General features: G+C 57.6%; 1 protein-coding gene across 1 annotated transcript in view; it reads right to left on the bottom strand.

The window, feature by feature from the left end:
* Nucleotides 1–886: 886 nt before the first annotated feature.
* NKD1 (NKD inhibitor of WNT signaling pathway 1) overlaps nt 887–18,677 on the bottom strand; it is an 81,457-nt gene continuing 63,666 nt past the window's right edge. The window contains exons 5-10 of the mRNA XM_047077398.1: nt 13,231–13,337; nt 10,043–10,138; nt 4,751–4,898; nt 4,131–4,215; nt 2,625–2,752; nt 887–1,918 (exon numbers count right to left, since the gene is read on the bottom strand). Coding sequence (XP_046933354.1) covers nt 1,329–1,918; nt 2,625–2,752; nt 4,131–4,215; nt 4,751–4,898; nt 10,043–10,138; nt 13,231–13,337 — 1,154 coding nt within the window. The 3' untranslated portion in view covers nt 887–1,328. The remainder of the gene's footprint in view (nt 1,919–2,624; nt 2,753–4,130; nt 4,216–4,750; nt 4,899–10,042; nt 10,139–13,230; nt 13,338–18,677) is intronic.

The following is an 18,677-nucleotide window of genomic DNA, read 5'->3' as shown; positions in this document are numbered from 1 at the left end:
TTACCCAACGTGAGTGTGTGTCATCTGTTTCTCATGGGACTCTGACTAGTTGCCAGTGGTCCTTTTCCTAGTCTCTCCGGGCCCTTATCAGATAAAATCCTGCTCTGTGGAGGACACCACTCCAGGGTCCCAGCTCCGGCCACTGTCCTCGTTTCCCTCCAAGCTTCTAGACTCCAGCAAGCCTCTCCCAATCTGCCAGACCCCAAACCCCAAAAAAGGACCCGCCAATGAGAAGCAAGTGACCATTCGCATCTGATGGAGAGTGGCCCGAACAGGAGGCACACCGGGTCACATCTGGGCTCAGGAAATGTCTAGAGAAGCAAGCCACTGATCTCTGCACACCAGAACAGGTACCTGAGAGTGTATATTTATCGAAAGATACATAGAAACGGACAGATGGCACCTGGCTGTAGATACAGGAGCTCCGATAGAGAACCGTGTAGGAACGTGTGTATTTGCCAGCGGCAGAACACGAGGTCTCTACATCTTCGGCCACAACCAACAACACACAAGCGCCTGATCTTGGAAAACCACAGTTGTTTCTGTGGTTGGGTTCCCTCTCCAGAGGTTTCCAAAATGAGAAGGCTGGTTTTGGGGGCAGTCTTTAAATATGTGTGTGTATCTTTCTAAAGAAGAGAGAAAAGCGGAAGGGAGGACCAGAAGAGTATTTTCCTGTTGTGCATGGCAGAGAAGAGGGGACCGGTTCTGGGCAAGGACGTGATCCCACTGGAAAGGCGTGAAAGAGAACGCCAGAAAGGACAGCTAGGGTTCCTAGGTTGGGACGTAAAAAACCACGACAGCCAGGAAGGTCACGCGTCTGCAGTCCGCTGAAATCCCTTGTAGCACGTTACAATCAGTTAAGGGCAAAATAAAATCAGAATGATACTAAGAGGTAGCAGCTGTTTATCTTCTCGGAGATTTCGAGGGTCTCTGGAAGCGGGCCAGGTAAGGGCGTTCTCCTGGAAGAGACTGGGGTAGGGCACCGTTCTGGCTGGGGGCTCCCCCAGAGCTGGGACGGGCGTGGGCCAGCCTGCGTGGAAACCGCAGCTCGGGAGCCCGCGCGAGCCTCCGCCGGTCGACAGGCCAATTCCAAACCCAGAGTCATTTCTCGGGTAAAGTTATGCAGTCCTCACAACATATAAATAAAAGTTTAGTTCTGTGTTTCCATAGATCTTCTACATGGAGGCTAGCTGAATATTAGTGGAGTAACAATAATTATTAATAACAATAATCATCATCATAACAATAATTAATAGAATAATAATGCCTGGGCGGGCAGGGGGAGGGGGGTCCTTCATATGGCAGGGCGGGGCTTCCTGGGGAGGGGTCTATGTCTGGTAAAAGTGGTGGTAATGGTGGTGGTGTTCGTGGTGGTGGTGATGTTCGTGTCTCTGCACCGCCTGGCCGGCCGGGCTCTCGTACACCACCACAGCGGGCAGGTCCCTCACGCGGTCCCGCCCCACGACACTGCCGCCCACGGCCAGCGGCACCTGCGGCCCCCGGCACCCCTGCTGGCTCTCCTTGGCTCGGTGCTTGTGCTTCTTGTGCCCGAGGGGTGCCAGAGTGGGGAGGAGGGCCGGGCTGGCGGCCAGCTGGGCGGCCGGGGACACCGCGGGGACGGCGGGGCCCAGAGGGGGCTTGCTTCTTGCCCCTCTGGCCACGTGGCCCGCACCCATGCTCTTGCCCTGGGCCTTGGGGGACCTCACAAAGTGCTTGCTCCCATCCTGGGTGCCCCGGAGCCGCTGCTGGACCTCCGAGACCTTGGCGAATGGGGCGTCAAGGAAGTGGAAGGAGCCCGGGTCCGCGCCTTGGGGCTTTCGGTGTGGGACGTGGATGGCTTCTGGCTCATGGGAGCGAGACCGAGTGGGGTTGGAGGTGCGGGGGGGCAGCTCTGACTTCTGGGCCACTGACGGGGAGCCTAGGAACCAATTTAACAGATATTTCATGAGCACCTACTGTGTGCGGGTGCCACACTGTGCCCCCGAAACCACGCCCACGCCCAGTGCTCCCGGAACACTAACTGTTCTGACAGCTCCTCTCGCCCCCCCCCACCCCCCCAGCCCCGACTGCTCCTCGCTGCCTTGGAGGAACCTCTCTGGAACGGAACTTTGCCATCTGCTAAACGGGAAGAACTGCTTCTTCGTCGGGTCCTTAAAAAGAATTCATTCCCCTTCCAGGAGACGGACGAGAAAGAGAAGACAGAGACCCTCCTACGAGTCCGAGGTCATGGGAACACGAAGGAAATTCAGGCATCTTCCTTCACTTACAGAGGTGACCGACACAGGAATTACACGTGGGAGGAAGGGGAGAAGGGGTGGGGGCGTGAAATGAAGTGGGCCGCCTCTTCATTTATTTCAGCAAGGGGTCAACACATGTCAACGGCTGAGGAAGACAGAGCAGTATGTTGCTAATCGGACAGGGCAAAGGGCCTGGGGTAGGGGCACAGAACTACTGTGTTCATTGCATTGTAGGCCCCAAGATGCTCTTTGATTTTGTTCAGCTTTGTGCACGTGTTAGTCTTTTAAGTGTTTTTAATGTCATCTCCTCCCAGAGGACTCTGTAACCCGTCCAATCAAAGCTGTACCTGTCCCCACCCCACCCTGCAGGTGTAGGAGCTCCCTTACCAGGCCCGAACTGGGACGTGTAGTTCTCTATCCCGGCGAGATCTAAGTAGTGGTTTCTCCTCTCAATGTTCTCGTCCACGCAATGGTGGTCGCAACCAGACTGCTCCAGACGGCTGTCCCCCTGGAACCTATGACAAGGAAGCAAGTGAGTGGGTGGGCAGCAGCCCCGCCCCCCCCTACCTGGGGAGCCACCAGGAGGAATCCTTCTGAACTTTCCATTCATTTCCTTCTGGGTCTTGGGAAGGGGGTGAGGGGAAGGGAGTGGTCATCTCGGCAATCTGTGTCTCTATTTCCTTCCCTGACGGCGGAGATAAGACCTCTTCCGGCCTCCCTGGGCCTTCTGGGAGGACCAGATAGGTATCTGCTTTGAACAGATCCAAAGTAAAGGTGAGAGGTTACTGGTCAAAGCTTCAGGATGCCCCAAAGTCAGGCTTCAAACCATGTGTGCCCATTGCAGACAAGAGGCCTAACTCCTCTTAGGGCTGGAGCCCCAGAGGGTGTGGACGGAAACTCCCAAGCCATTGCCGCAGAGGGTGGCAGGCTCTGTACCCGGCCCCAAAGCCCAGAATGGGCCTTACCAGTGTGTGCATGTGTAAGAAAGGGGGTGGGGACAGAGGTGCCCCCAGAGGCCACATTTCTCCCACTGCGGGAGCCTGGGTTCCCTGCCTCTCCCCTCCAAGGCTCTCTGATCTGCCAGCCCCACCTCCCTCACCCTCCCCACTCCCCAGCACAGCTAGCCTGCATGCCCGGATGCCTGGATTCCCAGCCCCCTCCCCACAACAAGCCTCGGCCCCTGCTTGGACTGCCTTCTCTCTCTCTTCCCTCTGGGCTCGTGCTTCTCACATTCCGGCCACTTCCTTTCCATTTCACAACAGGTACAGACACCCCGCCCCTGCCTTTCTGGGCCACTGAGGCCTCCTCTCGCCTCCTATACTGCCTGCCGTTCCTCTCTTCTCTTCCCTTCCCTCCCTGCAGTTAACAAAATAACAACAGGCGGAAGAGAACTGCGGCCTTACAATTTCTTAGCCATGATTCTGAAACCCAAAAAGCCCGAAGACCAAGACTGCTCATGACCTGTCAGGCAGCCACGCTGCCCGAACCGGATGTGAAGGTAGCTGTAGCCTTTCCATCACTTCACGCGGACAGTCCCGCGGCTCCGTGCGGAAATGTCAGTGCGCTAAATCCCAAGGTGCTGCCCAGACACCACACAGAATATGTAACTACGCCGAGAACACCTTGTCTCAAACCCGGCGAATGCTGAATGCCAAAACATCTCGGGCCCAAAGCGTTTGGGACAAAGGAATGCGGACCTATATTTAGTTATTTTTAAAACCTCAGCTTGATTTGTGAGCCTGTCCTCTGAAGTCACTGCCCCCCCCCACCCCGCCCCGAAGAGAACACAGTCGGGAGCCCTCCCCCCCACCGCCACTCAGGCGGCACACAGCTGGCGCTCCATATGTGCTCAGGTGCACTGGGCTGCCGTCCACCCTCCCGCAACCGGTGTACCTGAGCGGGGCTCGCTGCTTCTTCTCCCAGCTGCGCAGCTCCTCGGCGGGCTTGGTCTCCGCTCTGGGCCTCGTGCTCTGCAGGTCTGAGTCCCGCCCCAGAAAGAGCCGGGTGAGCGGTTTGCTCTTGCGTCCGCCAGCTTCCTGGCTCTGCTGGGGTTTTCTAAGCTCCCTGGCATGCAGCCCTTGACAAGTGGCCCACGGCAGCTCGCCGTGGCTCCGTGGAAGGGGTTCGCCAAGCCAGGACCAGACAGGGGGGTCTCGCGGCTACTTGTCCCCTTACCGTCTCCCCGGCTAGACTCCCGTCCTCCCCAGGCTCCTCAGCTGACATTCAAGGCCATGCCCTGCCCAGGCTCATCACAACACAAGCCTTCACTGTAGCTGCAGCTATGCCCACGCGCCCCTCCAGGGCTTTGCCTCCACAGGGCCCCCCACCTGTGATCCCTTCCCTATCCAGATCCTGCTCTTTCAAGGACCCGCTCAAATCCCGCCTGTCCACAGAGTCGCTCCCAGTGGAAGCCCCCAGGACTCGCTCCCGCTCCTCCCAGGCAGGGGTGTGATCCTTCCGAGAGCTTGCAGTGGACTGGCCCCTGTGGCCCGGGCGGCCCTCCAACCCCTCACCAGGGTGATTGAGAAGGATGCCCTTCTTGCCCTGGCTTCCATCGGGGGCCACGGTGAGTTTCACCCGCAGGGTCTTGCTCGACGTCGGGGAGTGGTTGACGGAGGAATCAACCACCTCGTAGATGGTGTGCAGCAGGCTGGTGATGTCCTGCAGGGGAGCGAAGCAGAAAGGCACCCGGGGCTTCGGTCTCAGTGTCTCGACAACCCAGGAATCAGAGGGCCCGGTGAAGCCCCCCGGCTCCCCCAGAGTCAAGACGAAGGCACAAACTTGCACGTGAGAGGTTCATTTGAGAAGGGGTCCTGGGACACAGAAGCAAGGGGGCAGCAAACAGGGGATGCCCCGACCGAGCAGGTATGGCCGTGGCCAACCAGGCTCAGTCCACTTGGGCCCTCGGAAAGACTGTGTGGAACCCACCGCGGCAAACTCCCGTCCCTCGGTGGTTGAGAGTTGCCCCCACCCCCACCCCCACCCCAGGGATGCTCTAGCCCCTGGGCTTCCGGGCTGTCGTGCAAAGGCTGAGCCGGCTCCCGGGCACCAGAGAAAGGTCTTATGGCGGGCACTGTCCACCACAGCAGCAGGTCAACCTAGAAGCAGGTCAGCGATCTTGCTGGGAAGAAAGGCACCCACAGCACCTGCTTCAGGTCTGGTGAGCTCCTTCTGAATGCAAATGGAAAAGCAGATGTGTCCCTAAAGATGAAATACCCTGGGAGAACTTGAGCAAATCTCATCTTGTCTCTGGGCCTCAAGCTGTCCCCTCAGCCAGAACACTGGTGTCCAACCCATGCTCCGAGAAACATCTCAGACGCTTCTGACCGGCGAATGCAGGGATAAACGGGGTCTCCCTTTGTTCTGGGCATCCGCTAAGGTCGTTTGTCTGAGGCGGGGCTTCCGGCTTTACGTGATGTAGGAAACCTCTGGAAGAGATGTCTGCTCTCTATAGGTCAGGCCCACAGAAGGCCAGTTATCTGCCCTGCGGCTCTTCGTAAACACAGACGGGCTCAGCCGTCGCTTCATTCCGTACCCATCAACGGTGCCTCCCACTCACCACAGCTGACTTGCCCTGTGGCCATGTGAGCTGAGTGAGGGTCACCCCGGAGGTCCAGAATCTCCTGCTAAATCTTCGGACTCTTTGATACTGGATAATTCTCATTTAGTTTTTCTCAGCTCCCCACCTCCCCAGCCCCTGGCGACCACCATTCTACCCTCCGTCTCTATGACAAGCCATTCCAGGTGATCGCACGGTATTTGCCTTTTTGTGACTGGCCTTGTCATTTTAGCGGAAAGTCCTGGAGGTGCGCCCACGTTGCAGCACGTGTTAGAACGTCCTTCCTTCTTAAGGCTGAATAATGCTGCATTGTGTGGATGCGTCTATCCGTTCATCTGTGGACGGACTCTTGGGTGGCTTCTGCCTTTCGGCTGTTGTGAAGAACGCTGCTGTGAACACGGTGCGCGAGGATCTCCTCGAGACCCTGCTTTTGGGTGTGTACTCACAAGTAGAATGGCCGGGTCCCGTGGCGATTCTGCGTGTCGTCGTTCGAGGAGCCCCCGTGCTGTTTCCCGACTCCAAGCAGTTACATCGTCTCACATCCCCACCGACAGCACGCGGGGTTGATCGTGCCCCTTCCTCAGCGGCACTTGCTCTTTTCGGTTTGGGGTTTGTTTTCAAACTTTTTAAATGGTTTTTTTTAACGTTTGTTTATTTTTGAGAGAGAGGGAGAGAGAGAAGAGAGAGGGGCAGAGGAGCCGAAGCAGGCTCCGTGCTGACAGCAGAGAGCCCGACGCGGGGCTCCGACCCACGAACCGTGAGATCACGACCTGAGCCGAAGTCGGACGCTCAACCGACTGAGCCATCCAGGCGCCCCGTTTTTGATGTAGTCAACGTATCTATTTTTACTTTCGTTGCCTGCAATAACTTAATTTTTTTTTTTTATGTTTCTTTTTGAGAGAGAGTGTGTGTGTGTGTGAGCAGGGGAGGGGCAGAGACAAGTGTGGGACAGAGGATCTGAAGCCAGCTCTCCGTTGACAGCAGCGAGCCCAACACGGAGTTCGAACAAATGAACCATGAGACCATGACCTGAGCCGAAGTCGGACGCTCAACCGACCGAGCCACCCAGGCTGATAACTTAATTTTTAACAAAACCTTCTGGGGGGCTGGGCTGGAACATCTGTGGAAGCGGCCAATTTGAGACCCAGGCTTGCTGGCCTGCTCAGCAATCCCACCACCTCTGGCGAGGCCCACAGGGGACTCCTCCTTTCTTCCCTAGGGCTGCTCTGCACAGCCACGTTTGCCCCCTCCCTCTTACCATCTTAGGAAGCCCAAGAAGGAGGCGTCAAATCCCCATTTTACAGAGGAGGAAAGTGACGCCCTCCAACATCATCCCCCCCGAGCGTCATCCCAAGCCAGGAGGCCCAGGGATTCGGGCTCTAGGAACCGGCACGCTCTGGCAATCCCGGCTGAAAAATCAACTCTTGCCTGCACGGGGCCCAGCACACAGAAGTAGGTGCCTGCGAATATTTATTGCCCAAACGAACAGGCGCTTTCTTCCGAGTTGGGAAGCTGGCCCAGACGCCGGCTCCGGGCTGCAGCCGCGGTGAGGAAGGAGCCCCTCTGCCCTCGCACACAGAAGCACGCACGCAGACAGCCGGAGAGTATGGAGGGGACCAGTATTTATAGCCAGGTTTGAGGAGTGGCCTTGGGGCTAAAAATAGACCAAGGGAAACACTAGGCTGGTTTCTCCCTGGACCGGAAGCCAACCTCCTCGCTCCTCAGCAGAAGGAAGACACGATCCAGCGATGCCTTCTCCAGGCCGGGTGGGAGCACCTTCCTTGGAAACCCTCGCTTCCCTGCTCTTCCTCTGGTTGCCAAGGGTAAAGGAAGGCAAGACGCACAATCAGACAGCAGTGTCTGCGAGCAGGTTCCTGTGAGGCCTCCAAGGTTGGGGGGCCGGGGCGGGGGGAGGCGACCCTTTTACGGTCAGCACGTGAGGCCCCTCGGCATTTCCGAACCGGAAAGGAATGAAGAAGGCAGACCAGAGGCGGCATGGCCTTCACCACTGCACATGTCAGAAGAGAGGGCAATGCCGCCACACCCCTGAGAAGCCCGGCCTGGCGGCCTGCGTGGCCTTAACAAACAGCTCGGGGCCTCCGCAACTCAGCTCGCCTGACCAGGTTTCCAGATTGCAGTGTGTCCCCCTGTGAAGATAATTACACCACGGCTGCCATATTCCCAAACAGGATGGGGAAGAACGGTGGCTCTGACTCTGGAAAAACCATAACCCCTCACACACAGAACCACAGCTGGAGGGGACGGGGGTTCACCTGGACCATCCCCAGCCTCCACGAGCAAGGTGTCCAGCCAGGAAGGGTTTTCGCTGCTTCCCAAGTACCCAGGCCCCTCTCGGGGTCTTTGCCTGCCCACGATCCCCTAATAACAGCCCCTTGATTTTATTTCATGAGCCAAACGCACGTTCACGTTCAGTCTGTGTGGCTCATGTATCACACAACTTCCCCTGGGCTCCAGAAGGAGCACCTGACCCAGAATAGGCCATCTGAAACATCACAAACCCATGGCAAAAACGACCGGGTCAGGGCCACTCGTGCGAGGCAATCGGAGCCAGTGAAATTCAGTTCTGGAACTTCCGCATGGTGGGGTGGGGGGGTCGCTGAGAGTCTCAGATAGAGAGTAAAATGTCAGCCACCACCTTGCTACTGGCCAGGGGAAAGGCTGCCAGACAATGAAGGAACACAGAGGAAACAGAGCCGCGAGGACAGCTAGATCCAGCCGTGCCTGAAGTCAGTGCCCTGGACCACATTGCAGTTACATGAACCAATATATTCCTTTATTCTTATTATTTTTAACCTATACCAGTTTGCTGGGATTCTGTCACGTATGTCCCAAGGAGTCCTGAGTTATTAAAAGTCACTCATGGCTTCTTCCCCCTGTTCTAACGTTCCTTAAGCCCCGGCTGAGGAAGAGACACCCTTTTTTCCAGCCAGGTCTCCCCTCTGGGAGCTTCTCCTGCACCACCCACAGAAAAGAAAACCCCCAGCCCTGCACCAGGTAGGGACACAAGACAGCAAAGCTTCTCTGGGCACACCCCTGATGCCCTGGCGAGCCAGAGGTGGCCAGCCATGCTAATCTCGGACCCCTCTGCAGACCTGTAACGGGTCACACGTCTGGAAACCAGAGCTTCCAGGGAGACGATGTCACAGAGGAACAGCAGGAAAAGAAATAAGGAGGCAAAAGGGGTGATGCCAAGGTCCAGGGTAAAAGGGAGGCAGGGACTGCAAGAACTCAGACCAGGTCATGCTCTTGCTTAAACTAACCCACCAGTGGCCTCCCTCAGCACCAGGGCTCAAAGCCAGGGCCTGCCCTGCCAGCTCCGGCCGCAGCCATGTCTCCTGGTGAACCCACCGGTCTCCTCCGGTTCCTTAAACACCCGGAGCACTCCTGCTGGGTCCAAGCCCGGGACTCTGTCCCCACAGGGAGGCCTCCCTAGACACACTGGTCCCTCTCTGTCGCACTGTTTACTTCCTTCACTGAACACGTCACCGCCTACGGTTGTCCTGTGACTGCTTGGGATCTGCCTCCCGAAGCAGCTGCCAGAGCCACAGGCTGGGAACTCTGTCTGCACTGTCCCCCCTGACCTTGTCCTCACACCTAGGGCACAGTGGATGCACACAGCAGGTGCTCAATATTCAGACGGAGGCGTGGGAGAAGGGTGAGAGGCACACAGGGAGGAGAGAGGCGTGGCAGGAGGGCCGAGGGGAGAGACACAGGTGTTCGGAGGGAGACGGGTGTCGAAGAACAGGCCTGGGACACGGCCGTGCACAGAGCCGCTGACACAGCCCTCGGGGCTGGGGGTGCTCGTTCCTGTATGGGCGCAGGGAGGACCCACCTGGCCTCTGTGTGCCCCCCTGGCCCCAGCTCCCGGGCAGACCGGCTGAGGTGGGAGGTGGCCTGGGGTGGTCCCAGCTCTGGGACTACAGACGGGAGGAGGCAGGACCTCAGGCACCTGCCTCCTGACCTTCCCCTTCTCTAGTGGGAGCAGCGCCTGGCCTGAGTCCCAGGGAGCCAGCCGCCCCTTCCTGTCACCTCTGCCCACTCACCAGGCAGCTCTGGGACATTCCTCCAGGTCTCCCTGAAGCTCCAGCGGCCCTGCTCCCCTCCCCACGCCCCACCACTGCCCGTCAGGCTGCCTGTGGGAGCAGGACCGGCCTTAGGAGAAGGAGAAGGGGCAGGAGTGTTCGAGGGCATGGCCAGTGGCCCCCTGCCTGCCACGTGCACTCACCTCGCGCGTGACCTTGCCATTATTGTCAAAGTCGTACAGGGTGAAGGTCCACTCCTGCCGGCTGTCCTCTTCCACAGACACATCACATTGTAGCTCCTGGGCATGAACAGACAACACATGGACGTGGCTGGAGCGCCCAGGGGCCAGGTTCTGGGGCTGCCACCTCCCTGCTGCTCTCCCCAGACCTTGTGTGAAGGAAGAGCAAAATGACCGAGACGTGAGGGGTCAGAGGGGAGGCCAGGCTGGGCACCGGAGGTCTGGCCCAGGGAGGCATGCCCACAGGGGTGCCAGACCGCATCTGGGTCTTTGGAGGCAAAGGAAACACCAGGGGTGTGAGTCAGGGGTGTGAGACGAGGCTTCTTTGTGGCCTCAGGGAAACTAAACCTGGACCAAGGGACAGAAGTTACTGGAAGACACAGGGCCCAGTAATGAGAGGCTATGGCAGGACTCCCAGGGTGGACACCTGACCCGGAAGGCAGGAGAGGGTGAGCATTAAAAGGTAAAGCTCCAGGTCAGCCCCAGATGCCAGCCAGTGCTTAGCCCTCCACAACGGTGTGACCCTGGACATGGCTTCTCTGTGCCTCAGTTTCCCCTCATATAAATCATGGAAAAGGACAGTACTGTTCTCCTAAGGCTGTTGGGAGCATGAAGTGCCCCGCCCCACATCCCCTCGACTTTCCCCTGCAGCCATGGTGGACAGTTCCCCGACCTCCCACCCCAAGCATCCAGCTTCTGTGTCTGAGTCCCGGCTGCCCTGGCGGGGATCCACCCATCAACCCACTGGTATTGGCTTCCCTCCATTCCTGCTCCCTGGGATCACCTCCCAAGTCCTTGCCTCAGGGTCCACAGTGACGGAACTGGAAAAGCGTGGAACTGCTTGGCACATAGAGAAGTCCAATTAATGGTAGTAGCTGCTGTGATCTTTGCTGTAGTGCTAACATAGGATGTACGTAATGTTAACAATGACTTCATTATCATCGCTCACACAGCCCAGCGTGTCTAACCACAGGGACCTGAGCTGGGAGGTGGTGAGCTTGGTCACTGGCAGTGCGTATACAGGGGCCAGTGGAACACCACATAGAAAGTTCTAGAAAGGCGGGCTATTTTGGAAAAGAGAGTCACAACGTTCCATAAAAACAAGCGACGATGCTCCCAGACCACTCTGTGCCACATCTTGCCTCCGCTCCCCTCTCCTTTTGCAGGAAGACAGGCTCGGCGCCCCCAGAGAGGGGTGGTACCTGGCCTCTGAACGCAGGCAGGAATGTGCCCGCGCACGGCGTCCCTGCCCCCAGCCTCTGCAGCTCGAAGCCAGTTCCCTCCAGCAGTCCTCGGGCGGCCCACGCTGAGTTCAAAGTCGGCCTTCCCTCAGTTGTGACATGCCCGTCTGATACCTGCCAAGTGGCCACTCTGCTCTGCGAGGCACCGTTTCATGTAGCACAGCATTTGCCCTGCACACACACACACGCACACACACGCACACACACACAGCGGTTACCCGATTCCTTCTCCCTGGCCCTTGTGCTCAGCTCCGAAGACAGCTCAGGGCTGAGTAACTATCCCTACCCCCACCTCCCTCAAGCTCTGTCATGTGCATTTTTTTGTCCTCGTGCCCCCACTACTGGGACTTCTCAGGTGAATCCTCCTCATGGGCCCTGGCTGAGTCCCAGGCAGTCGACCCAGCCCTTTCCAGAAACAGGCCTCCAGGGAAGCGAGACATCAGAAGCCTGCCCTCTGAGCTGCCGACCACCCCGGAAGACACTAGGGACGCCGGTGGGCCCCAGGGCGGAAGCTGGCAACCTCAGCTCCCCGACCAGGTTGTGCTCACCCACCTTAGCTCCTGAGTTTGGGGCCCGCTGTGACCTGTCTTTCACCCTCTCCCGTGTCATCCCCCCGAGTCCCCACCGTCACCGCTCAACACAATGCAGCTTGTTAGTCCCACACAACGTGTGGCACCGGCAGGTCTCTGGGCCTTTGCTCCTGCTATTCCCTCGGCCTCAAGTGCTCTCTTTACCCCAAAGGCTCCGTGTCATGACCTCTCGCAACTCTTACTCCTGCACTCAGAGGCTCCACTCAGACACTCGTCCTCTCCAACCCGTGCTTGCAGCCACCACTCCACAAAAAGTCTGTCACACCGCATCCCTCCAGCCTGACTCAGGTGACCACCCCCTCCGCGTGCTCCTAGGTCCCCATCACATCGCCGGCTGTGCAGTTACTGGGTCTGTCCCCTGTGAGGGCAGGAGCCCTGCCCAGTTCACTGCTGGGTCCCCTGGTAACCAGCAGCTGTCAATCAAGCTTGGTCGGAAGGAAGAAGGAAAGTGCTTCTGTGAGACTGGACACCCTTTTAAGCACGTTAGATGCATTAACTCACCATACTTACAATACCCCGATAAGATGGATACCGCTCCTACCCCCCATTTCATAGGTGAGGCCAGTGGGGCAGTGGCAGAGCTAGGAAGAGAACCCTAGCCTCCTGGTTCCAGAGCTATATGTGGTCTCGTGGAGGAAAGTAGAGAAGGAAGAAGGGAGGGGGAAAGGAGGGCAGAGAGAAGCTTCCGGAAAGCGCCGTGCCGATAGGCCTGGGTTTTGCTGTCCAAGCACCTGGCCCTGCTCGGTGCAAAGGAGGAGCTTAATACCCTGTTTGGGATGGGGCAGGACAGACAGACTGCAAGCTCTGGGAGGGCGTGTTCCTTGTGCTGTTCACCACACAGGGAAACTGAGTCCCAGATAGGGTCAGGGACCTGCCTAAGCCCTCCTGCCCCCTGGGCACCAGCCCATGATGAGAACAGGCCCCAGGAGTTGGACAGGAATTGTTTCTCTCACTGGTGAGGAAATCTGAGGCCCAGAGAGGGAGGCAGTCACCTCGTACAGTAATGGCTGCACCCCCGTCCGTGCTCGCGTCCTTCCCCCGGACCACCGGGCCACAGCCCAGCGGGGCCCTCTGGCCACCACCCCACGCTGCACGGCTAGGGGCCAGGGCCGAGTGGGGTGGCAGCGGGGAGTCCTCAGGGCCTGTGCTGAGCTGGGGCGGCCCCAGACGTGGCAGGACAAACCTCCCACAGAGGACCGCTGTTCACACAGGAGGTGAAGGGCCTTCACATCTGGAAGGGCCTCAGCCTCCCTCCTCGAAAAGTACCACTGAGAGGAGAAAACCCTTCTCTCCAGAGTCCGCGCCAGGAAAGGAAACTTACTTCAAATTTCAGCTGCTTCTTGGGACCCGGGCAAGATTCACTCGCCTTCTCCCTCCTCTTCTCGTCTCCACTGGCCAGCCCGTCTGTCTTCTCGGGAGGCAGGGCCACTGCGGGGACGGCAGGGGAAAAAGCATGAGGACAGTCCCCAGCAGGGCCGTGGGGCCCCCGTACCCACCCCGGCTTTGTTCTGGGGACCGTGTGCAGGACCGCCAGGGTGCCGGGCCCCTCCTGTCCCACCGGTGTGGAGGCCAAATGACTTTGTGCTCTCTGGGCTCTGATAACATCCAGGGCTGCCCGAGGGCAGACCGCTCCCAGGATGCATCTGTGCCAGCCTCTCAGATCACCCAGTGGGCCTCTCAGACCTCCATCCCCTGCCCCAACGTTACAGCTCAGAGAAGCAGCCTGCAGCCGGCCAGGGCAGTGCCAGACCACAGAGGGGGGTCGCAGACCAGGGCCGCTTTCCACACAGTCCCGCTGCCTTCCCTGCTGACATCCTGGCCTCCTCAAAGACGCCGCCTGCCTGCGCCCAGCACACCGGTGCGTGGTCAGGAGGAGTGAGGGAAACGGGGAGCGCGGCGCCTCTCTCAGCCAGTCAGGGGAGGTTAGTCTCTGCTTGGGCCCGGATCCTTCTGACACTATGTGTGACCCAGGGCGGGTCACAGAACTTGTCCAGACGTCTCAACTAGTCTCCCCCGCTGTAACACGGGGATCATAACAGTCCCCTCCCCAGAGGATCCCTGTGTGGACTGAATGAGCTATGACTGTGAAAGGCCAAGGGCCTAGGGCCACCACACAGGGTCCTAGTGATTAGTAGTGATGGAGGAATGATGTCCCCCTGCCCCCCGCCCCGACTCAATCTCTTGGGAATCAGCACAGCTGTTAGCTAAGTTTTCTCAAAACTGAGGCTTCTGGAATACAAAAGGACACAGAAGCATCCTATCAAACACAGGCAGCCTGGGATGGGGAGCAGGACAGGGAGGGAGGAGCTGACGATAAGGACGCTCGGGTCACCAGTCCAGACAGGCGGGGACAGGAAGGCCGTGGCGGCAACCGACTGACCTGGCCCCATCCATAGCTCCCCTCCCGCCTGGGCCTGAGCGCCCCCTTCTTTCTGTTCACTCCGGGCACACCCAGAGAGACGCGGGGAGCCCCCCGGCCCACGATGCCCCCACAGCAAGGCAACCATTCTCTAGGGCTGTCAGGGCAACCATTCCCCAGTTGCAGTCGCAGACCCCAGCTCCCTTCTGGTGCTTTCACAGAATGCAGCCAAGGAGGACATAGGGAGCACCTGATGGGGGGGAAGGCGACCGACGCTGGCTGCTTCTGATATACTGGGTAAGACCAGGCCCTGCCCTCCCTGCTCCTCCAAAAGCAGAGACCGCAATGGCCAGGAGGTGTGCCACTCCAGTGTGACCCGAGCCCCGGGACAGTCAAGTGGGCAACCAGCCAGTGACCCGAGGACAGCCGAGCACACAGCCTAGGCCACCCTGACTCCCCCGTACTGGCGACCCGCTGGGCCAGAGCAGCCGCCACCATGGAACCAGACAGGGTACAAGGCAGAGTCGCTTCTACGAGGCGACAAATAAGTAGGCACTGCTGTCACCTCTATTTAAAAGAAGGCAAAGAGGTCAAGAGGCTTGTCTGAGCGAGTCGGGGAGCTGGGTCTCTCTCCATGCCCAGCCGTCTGCTCTAGGAGCCCCCCAGCACCTCCAGGGGGTGCCAGTGAGCTCGGCAGGAGTGTCCTGGTTGTGAGGACCGATGTCCTGGGTCCATATCCTGACCCTGCAGCTGACTGGCCTGGGCAACTTTGGGGTAAGGCGCTGGACTTTTCCGGATCTCAGTCTCCTCGTATGTTAAATGGGGATGAGATGGTTTCTTCCCCACAGAGTTATGGGGAGGAGGGGGGCACGGTGAGAAAAGTGCCTACTTAGCACAGCAGCTTACGGGCGATAGGTGCTCAGTAAACACTGGCTTTTGCAAATGATGGAGATGACCCATGAGCCCTGCGGATAGCCCAGATCCCAGTGCCCCCCCTCAGCCCAAAACCGCCCCACTGGAGAAACCATGGTGCTCTCCTGACCTGCAACATCTTCTTTTCAGCCCCCCTGCAGGGCGGGGAGAAGAAAGAAAAACAAAGGCCAGCCCCATCTTCAAAGCTGCAGCTCCCTCCACAGAGGTCCCGGCTGGAGATGTAAGCCAGCCAAGCTTATCGAAGCCAAACTTCAAGTTCAAAGAGAAGTTATCAGAAAACCACCTTCAGGTTCAACATTGCCTTTCAAGTTCCACTTGATAAAACCCAAAGAAAAGAAACCTCTGTCCCTGCTCTCTCCTTTTCTGGAGCACCCCTCCCTACATACAGGCCCTCCTCCCTTCCTCTCCCCTCCTCTCTCCTCACCCGGGGCGGGGGAGGGGGGGATGTGGGAAAAAACGTCTCCTCCACCGCTCACCCTCTTTATGTGTCTTCTCTAAGGACGAGTGTGGTCTGGATTGCCTTCTCCTCACCAGGGGGTCCCTCATCCCATCCCAGCTCAGAAAACCACCCGGACACCCATGGGGCTGGCCACCGACGGGCGGGGGGAGACTGGGAGCCACCCTGCCCAGAGCCCTGGGGGCCGGGAACAAGGACAGTCAGCACCCTTTGTCCCCATCAAAGGCCCTTCACCTGGTCACTGTCCCCTGCCCAATGGCCAGAGGAGGTACCAGAGAGCTGGTCAGAAAGCCTGGCGGACCCCAGTGTCAGAGGGAGGGACTGGAACTCCTGTGAGTTCTACACCCACATGTGAACCCTCTCAAACCAAACAGCATCAACTAGCCCCCGGCCCCACCTGCCATGTGCAGAACAAACCGCCCTCTAACCACCAACCCCGAGGCTCACGGGCAGGCACAGCAAGGGTAAAGGGTGCTCACCTCGGGCTGCCCAGGTCCCACCAACCAGCAAAGAGAATGGCATTTTTGTCAAGATGGACTTTGGCTCCAGATTTCGAGCCCTTTCTCTGTCTCTTACTCCTGTTCAGCCCAGCGGATTTTTCCCCCCAGAGATGATCTTTTGGGGGGCATAATTTCAGAGGCACTCTGATCACTCTTTAATCATTCACAGTAACAGCAGGCCATCCGGCTAATTTCAAAGAAGAAAGGAGGGCTGGAGGAGAGGTAGGAGAAGAAGGAAGGAAAGGGATAGACTAAGGAGGAAAGCAAAGCCTTCAAGTTCAAAGACTCGTATTCTGGGTTTATATTCTGGGCTCACAGTGTCTGTGAAGTACCTTTGGATAAGAGAGCAGGACGCCCTGGGAGCCAAACCCACCCAACGCCTATTTTTGTAAATAAAGTTTGAGTGGCGCACAGACACGCTCATGTGCACCGTGTGTGGGTGCTTCACTCTACAACGCAAAGTTCAGGAGTCACGACAGAGACCGTATGGCCCATAAAGCCCAAAAGATATACTCTCCCGGCCCTTTATAGAAAAGATTGCGGGGGCGCCTGGGTGGCTCAATCGGTTAAGTGTCTGACTCTTGACTTCAGCTCAGGTCACAATCCCACAGTTCGTGAGATCAAGCCCTGTGTCAGGCTCTGTGCTGACAGCGAGAAGCCTGCTTGAGATTCTCTCTCTCCCTCTCTCTCTCTGCCTCCCCCTCAACAATCAATCAATAATCTTTTTTTTAAAAAAAGAAAAGATGGTGAACTGTACTTAGGTAAATGCAGCCCTCCCTCCCCACTAGGGTACCCTGATAAGCAGGGTGCAGGCTGGATTTCACCTGCTGGTCACCTGCTTAACTGGAAACTCTTGTGCAGTACACAACCTGCCCAACCATACACAGCAGGCATGGAAGAGAGAAAATGTCAACTCTGCTTTCTTAAAACCAATTCTCAGCTCAGATGAGTCTGGGGGGCAGTGTGTAAGCTCCTTCTCCTCGGAAACTACTCCCTGTCCTTCCTCACACCATGGCTGCGAGGAGCCTGCTGGCTGTGTTTACCAGATGATGGCTCTCTCCCACATTAGCTCCCAACCTGGCATCTCTCCACCCCCAGCAACTGCCAGATTAAATGCATTACTTGACCATCTTCACCCGGCTCCCTTTGATGTTCCCTTCTCAAGCTTCAAAATACCTTTTGGAGGGAGATCAGACAGCATTAAACAGAATTACTAATTAATTAAGCAAAGTTAAATTTTAAACACTGTTTGTTGTGTTAGCCAAAAGCCTGAACAGAACAGACTTTTTTCCTCCACTGAGATCAAAGACAGTCTCTTCCCTGTCCCTCCCCCAGTTTAAAAAGAAGAGGGGGCTGGGGAGGAAGAGAGGGAAAGAAGAGAGTGCAGGGGAGCGTCAGTAAGCAAGGAAAGACCCAAGTGGGGGGCGATCTTTGGGGGTGGCCGTGGGGTCTAGACTCCCAGCCCTCACCCTGCACCCCCAGTCCCAATGGGAGGCATCAACAGCTCATTTGGGACTGCATGCTGGGAGAGCCACGGTCACTTTCTCAAGACTGTTTAGCCTGGCAAATAGCAGTGACCCAGGGAGCCGGATGGCACAGCCCACCCAGCCAGAGCTGCTGACAGCCGGCGCCACCCAAACAGTGTGAGACTCAGGCTGTGAAATAAAACAGACCCGCCCTCCCGCAGCCCCACCCTCCCTGGCACCCAGGTGGGACCAGCACCTCAGCGTTCTTCCCCAAGGGGCCTGGGCTCATCTGAGAAGCAGGTTGTGCACTGCACAACTCTAGGGGACTCCGTTCACAGGCTGGACCCCAGATGCCTGTGTACTGCTGGTGACAGTTTTCAGACAGACGGCAGAAAGGTGTCTTGAGGGGGGGCTCCTTTCTCCAATTTGCACGAATGCATTTGTTACGCGCAGAACACGGTCTGTCCCCACCTGGACTAGCCCTTCATTCTGCACAATCTGATCTGGGATCTCTTGACAGCTTCACAGGAGCCTGCCACATGCCGGCAGGCAGACTGCAGGTCTCGTGGGAGCCAGGGTCCTGCTGGCTAGTGCCCCTGGGATGCCCAGAGCACACAACACGTACCACCCATGCACAGGGCAACCATCCCACCCCAGTGTGCTCAACTGCACCAAATCCCATAGGCAGATGCAAGGAAGCCTGCATAACAAACACGCCATAAATTCTGGCCTGATTGAGACTAGGAACCGGAGTGAGGAAGGGGGTGGTTGAAAGAGGTAGGTCTGATCCTGAATCCCATACTTAGGCTAAAATCCCAACCCTGGACGGTATCAGCAAATGCCAGCTTGCTTTAACACAATCCAGAAAGGCCTGGTTGATAATAAACTTTGGAAGTAGGGGACAAGTCTGAAACACAGTTATGACTACATCAACCCCACCAAAGGCCAGAAATCACTAACACTCAAAGGCATGGCTCTCTTAGCCCGGTTACCTGCCACGTTCTTCCCAGTTGATACGACGTAAAGATTTAACGCAAGCCAGAGCTTCCTTGC

The sequence above is a fragment of the Lynx rufus genome, unplaced genomic scaffold (assembly GCF_022079265.1).
Source record: "Lynx rufus isolate CCGP_SWC_20201006 ecotype Redwood Valley unplaced genomic scaffold, mLynRuf1.p SCAF_16, whole genome shotgun sequence".
NCBI lineage: Eukaryota > Metazoa > Chordata > Mammalia > Carnivora > Felidae > Lynx > Lynx rufus.
Note: the sequence above shows the minus strand (reverse complement) of the source record. Positions and strands in the feature narration are given on the sequence as shown.